Below are 6,351 nucleotides of genomic sequence, written 5' to 3' on the forward strand. Positions count from 1 at the left end.
GGTTATACTGTGTGCATGCTGCGTATGAAAAGGCACCTTTACGCTCCATGTGAATCCAGCCTGAGAAAAGCTATAACCTCTCGCATGATAGACTGCGTTCCGAAACTTATCATAAAAAGTCGGACAATCTTTCCGACTACGACTATGCGTACATATTATCGAGGAGTCTATGGAGTGTTATTCGTCGACAATTGCGTCAATATAACGTTGTAATTTGCTCACGTTTTCTTCCGGCAGATTCCTTTTTTTAGGCTTTCAAGTCCTCTAAAGGAAATATCGTCCTACATTATCTGGATCGCTGTCTCCAAGAATTGCTGATTAATCATTCTATGATCGATATTTGGTTAACAGCACATAAATAAAAATGGTAAGCAGGGTTATTAAATTGTTTGGCAAGTCCATCGTTATATTATCTCCTATCTCTAAAAACCAACTGTATACAATTATACAATTGTCTTTTAATATTATCATTATACCAAATTTTCTTGCATTTGTATTACATTGTTTGTGACAATGATATTCAACATGTACTAATTTTGAATCAGTTGTGAAACAAATAGATTACAGCAAAGATTTGCTATTGAAAAATGAATAAAGCTACGGTTTACCTGATGCTTTAAAGCATTACTCTTCTTCCTTTTAACAAAAAAAAGGAGGATGAAGAATGTTTCAAAGCATTTGCAACATCTAATGAGCCATAGCCCAAGATACATGAATATGGTAATTTGTTTATAAACTTATAAGAAATATTCAAAATATGATTCTACAGTAATGTTAATAATCAAGAATTCACTTTTTACAGTCTGTTATTTGTACCAATATATGAACAGAATTCAGAAATATGAAGACGATACGCAGAAATGTACCTAGTTTGAAATCCCAGGTAGCAAGTTGATGTCACTTATCACTATTTCGACATCAAAATGTTGTCAGAAATGTCCTTTTGACGTTAGTTTGCTACTTAGGTGGTGATCTCTTGATTTTTATTTAAATTTAAATAAAAATTAATTCCTTAATTATTTGATATACATATAACTTAATTTAAAACGTAAAAAATAATATATTATGTATTGCTTGTATGATACACACACACATACAAACATATTTTTTTACAATGATAACTCAAAGTAAGATAAAAATTCCCTTCTGCTTACTTATATAATATATGTTAGCAAATCATATTTTGGATTTATTATTATAGTGTTAATTTAAATACATTTACAACAGAAAGAAGCTATTTATATGTGATATAATTGACTACAGTGAATTTTAATTTATGTCTATGTATTTTTTATATGAATGTGACAATGAAGGGAGAAGTTTAATGGATATTCATGATTCATTTATAATTCATGATTAATAGTGCGTACTAAGTTTATATTATTATTTATTTCTGCTTTATTTGATTTTAGTCTCATACAATACTACTAGTACAACCTGGTTCCAGGCCTGAAACAAGAACATATTCTGATTACGAAAGCATTAACGAATGTATGGAAGGTAATTGCATTATAATATTACACATAAGTTCAAGTTATAAACTTTAATAAGGGATATTAAGGCTTTGTAATTATACATGGTACATATAATTAATTTTTAAAATAAACATTAATTGCATATATTAAACAGCATAAAATCAATCTATTCTATATATTAAAAGTATTAAAAATAAAAATCTACAATTTAAAAAATTCTCGAAATAAAGTACAATGGCACTTGCATAACAGACATATACATTAAATGGAAAATTTCAACCTTTCTACACACACACGCACACACACACACACACACATGAAAAGTTTCCACTCGGTCCATCAAACGTTTTATTTTTTTGTAGATCTTGAACGAATATTTCTACATGAGTTGAAAAATGAATAAAATCGTAAATACATTAGTGTGCTAAGACAAAGTATTTCATGAAGAAGTTCTTTTAAGAATGTTTGTAAATTAGTATGAATAATTGTCAAAATTATTGTCAAAATAGGCCCTTAAATAAATCTTTTGTCACAAGTTACTTTATCACATACTTTGAGTTTATTCATTTTTCCAAAATTACGCCGACATATCTGTCCATCAATTTGTAAAAAAATGAAGTATTTAATAGAATGAGTTAAAACTTTACATACGTATTCATAAGTGTTAAAACTTTTCATTTGACTTGTAATGTCTGTTGTGCGTCATTTGGATTATTGTATTCGGAAAACTTTTTAAATGGTTACAAAACATTACAAAACAATGTAGTTGATAGAGTTTTGTATATTATATGATCTGTGATTGTGGTGAATTATAAAATATATTCTATGTACACATATATATTTTTAGTGTTTTTATACAAATTGTAAATCTATATTGTTTACTATTACAGGTGTTTGTAAAATTTATGAAGAACATCTGAAGAGACGAAATCCAAACACTCCAACTATCACTTATGACATTAGTCAATTATTTGATTTCGTTGATCAGCTAACGGATTTATCCTGTCTTGTGTATCAAAAGTCGACAAATACTTATGCTCCTTACAATAAGGATTGGATCAAAGAAAAGATATATGTTCTATTGCGTAGAGCTGCGGGACATGGAGAGTAATCAATATATAAAGTACATGTATACGTCTGTGTTTTCATACAATAAGATAATTTTAAACCTCTCTATATATTATTTACTGTAATAAATCTATAAATTACAATATCTTATTTTGATGTAATAATTATGTTGGGTTCTTTTTCCTTCTTTACATATTTTTCTTATATCATTAAAAAATTAATTACGCATTAGCAATATTACACAAATAGAGCAAGATAAAAATTACTTTCCATTGAGTGTTGTACAATTGGCAGAAATACAATTAGGATTCTGTGATATAGAATATTTATAAAAAATATATAAGTTCTATATTCCAATATCTATTAAAATATATTTTTCATAATACAATTGTACATGATGTTTTAAGGATGGTATGTAATACACCTAAAAATGTAAAAATATCAATTTTTTAATTTTTATATCTTCTTGAAACATGATATCTTAAAATATCTTCCTAAAGTTTCAAAAGTTTACAAGGATAAAAAGTTACAGTATTTTAAGTAAGAAAGATTCATGGCATGGTATAGTGCAATCTGCATGTACATTTGTGATAAGACTAAACAAGATCCCAATAATTATTAGAAATCTTTTGAAAATAAAGTGGTCGAATTGGTGAAACGCCTGCCTACAGTGTAGGAAAGTCCAGATTCAAACCCTGGCTGAGGTAATATTTTTCGTAATGAATTTCTTTAACTAGAATTTACCAATTAGCGTCGTTTAGCAATTTTTCTATTCATTTTCTATTTATTCTATTTATACATTGGTTAATCGTGTACTGGCATCAAATAATTTTTTATATTATTAAAGATAATCTCTCTCCTATAAGACACTGTACTTTTGGCCTTATCAATAGTCTACCGTTCATGTAGCTTAAACTTTAAGTACTTTTTCTCGAAACTGTTTTCAAAAACAGTGACCAAAATATTTCAGAAACAATTGTACGGATTTACATGATTCTTTTTTAATACTTATTTTGCATACAATTAAGCAGTCTTTATCATACAGGTGTTTTGAGAGCTTTTTAGTTTCTGTAATTAAAATATCAACTTTTTAACAAAAATCGAAAATTATTGAATTTAGAAGCCAGTCATTTTATTAAACTTGAACATCTTCAAAATTGACTGCGACACAGACTAGATCTATTTATATATTTTAAGAAGTTCTTGAATTTTTTAATGTTGGATGAACTTTATAAAAGTGATAATTATTACTGCAAAACTATTACGGACAAGGTAGTAGTTGCCAGTGCCATTTATTTATATTTGTATTACAAAATTTCAGGATTGTGTAGTATCTAGTTAAAAAGTTAAAGCTAAATAATTTTAACTTAACTTATTGTTAGTTACATTATAGACTGTTAACTTTTAACTTAATTTAATTACATTTAATTTACCTTTTCTATAGTTAGCCAACAAAGGCGCAGCGAGATGCAACACGCTTGCTTACATTAGCAATTCCTGTATTCCAAGATTCACTACCAGTGCTAAAAATCTTTAGTATACGTGCATTATACTTATTGTTAGATCTTCAGCACTGACAGTGAATTTCGGAACATAGCCATTATATGGAACTTTGATTCTCAACCTTACGTGAATTTATTTGTATATAAAATGGGCCATATTCCATATGTAGCGTTTTTTTGTTGTCCAAACATTGGTCGTAAACAAATTTCATAAGATTAACCGACCTACACTGGCCAATGTTTTTATTAAAAAACCGATTACAACGTTTCGGCCCTGGATTTGGGCCCTTTTCAAGTGATCTGAAATCGCAAATTGCAAATTATAAAACAATGCTGAAGGCCTATCGCAAATCAACCATAAATTCATACCTGAGTAATAATTACTGTGTCATTAGTCAATCGTTTGGCCAAAACCATTCCACTGTGACAAACTGAGTAGAGACAAGAGGAAAGTCATTATAATGTAACACACTCGACTAACATGTTCAATAGAAACTTACATGTTGGTCAAGTAGATTTACACTTATTTGTTAGAAGAAAGGTAAAATTGATTGAGAAGCAACACGATGTTCGCGAAATCATGTCAGAGATTAAAATTGATTTAACAACTGTCAGGAACCGGACTTGTATTGACGAGAGGTCACGTTGGACTAACACATAACCCACACAGCAAAACAAGTTTCAGAAAGCTTTCCGAAAGATAACTTGGAAACTAATATTGAAATGTAAAATTGAAATCATTCAGAAATATCTTTGAAACGTTTCATCAAAATCACATGTCATTGAAAGCTTTCCAAAAGATACCTTGGAAATTAATATTGAAATGTAACATTGAAATCATTCAGAAGTATTTCTGAAACGTTTTATCGAAATCATTTATGATCCTTCTCACTGAAATATTTCAGAAATATTACAAAACATTTCAGAGAAATATTTCGTACGTAATCTCTAAAACATATGTTATTGAAAGCTATCCAACATATAACTTGGAAATTAATAGTGAAATGTAAGATCTATCATTCAGAAATATTTCTGAAATGTTTCATCGAAATCATTTACGATCCTTCTCATTGAAATATTTCAGAAATATTACGAAATATTTCTCTGAAATATTTCTATTTTTCTATTTCTATAAATCTTTCCATTTCTCAGAAATATTACGAAACATTTCAGAGAAATATTTCGTACGTAATCTCTAAAACATATATTATTGAAAGCTATCTAACATATCCCTGATGGAAAAATTTTGCTGAAAACGTAATGAAATTTGCTGGTTGAAAATCTCTTGCAATTGACCCAATTTCATTATCTTTCAGCAATTTTTCGTTAAAAAATTTATTTTCAGTGAAATTCTGCAAATTTCATAATATACAACATTTCAAATTTTTTAAACTAATTTTTAGTAATATTAATTAACTTTTATCTAATTTCACAGTATTTAATTGAATTTCATAACGAAACTTATGATTTTTTTGAAATTAATATTAATATTAGTATTAATATGAATTAATATTACTAAAAATTAGTGAAAAAAATTTGAAATGTATATTATGAAATATGCAAAATTTTACTGAAAATAAATGTTTTAATGAAAAATTGCTGAAATGAGAATGAAATTGGATCAATTGCAAGAGATTTTTAACCAAATTTCAGCAAATTTCATTACGTTTTCAGCAAAATTTTTCCATTAGGGATAACTTGGAAATTAATATTAAAATGTAATATAGAAATCATTCAGAAATATTTCTGAAATGTTTCATCGAAATCATTTATGATCCTTCTCACTGAAATATTTCAGAAATATTACGAAACATTTCAGAGAAATATTTCGTACGTAATCTCTAAAACATATATTATTGAAAGCTCTCCAACATACAGGGTGTACCTAAACTGGCGATAAATGTTTTAATGACAAGTACTTTGTAACATTTTGAGACGAAAATTCTAATACGAAAAAGTCGAGGCTATAATAGTTTTCAAATGGGAACAGTTTAAACATCTCGAATAGCAAAGCTAGAATTTCGCGCGCTCAGGGATGGCAAAATGGTCAGTGATAAAGGTGCTTTCTTGAACCACACGTCTTTGGCATTAATGAAATTAGTGTAAAAATGTATGCAAGAGTTTTATTAAGAAACTATTTCTGTTTATTTGCAATGAATTTTAGAAATAGTTTAAAATGTTTTTTTTTAATAGTTCAAATCGATATTGATTTGTGTCTACTGTCATCAGCTATTTGGTTAAATTGCGACAAATTTCATCGCGGAGATTTACCAATTTAACCAAATAGATATGCTGATGACAGTTGA

General features: G+C 28.0%; 1 protein-coding gene across 1 annotated transcript; it reads left to right on the forward strand.

The window, feature by feature from the left end:
• Window positions 1-134: 134 nt before the first annotated feature.
• Window positions 135-2,686, forward strand: LOC105571221 (enhancer of rudimentary homolog). The gene is made up of 3 exons (XM_012028689.1): window positions 135-367; window positions 1,413-1,500; window positions 2,366-2,686. Exons 1-3 carry the CDS (start codon window positions 365-367, stop codon window positions 2,584-2,586), a joined length of 312 nt encoding a protein of 103 aa, XP_011884079.1. The 5' UTR covers window positions 135-364; the 3' UTR covers window positions 2,587-2,686.
• Window positions 2,687-6,351: the final 3,665 nt, after the last annotated feature.

This window comes from Vollenhovia emeryi, unplaced genomic scaffold (assembly GCF_000949405.1).
Source record: "Vollenhovia emeryi isolate VEMERY1.0 unplaced genomic scaffold, V.emery_V1.0 DF941013.1, whole genome shotgun sequence".
NCBI classification, from domain to species: Eukaryota; Metazoa; Arthropoda; class Insecta; order Hymenoptera; family Formicidae; genus Vollenhovia; species Vollenhovia emeryi.

What these genes read in the sequence shown, in the direction of transcription:
- LOC105571221 (XM_012028689.1), top strand. An exon ending in CATTAACGAATGTATGGAAG is followed by an intron (nt 1,501 to 2,365) that starts GTAATTGCATTA and finishes TTACTATTACAG; the next exon opens with GTGTTTGTAAAATTTATGAA.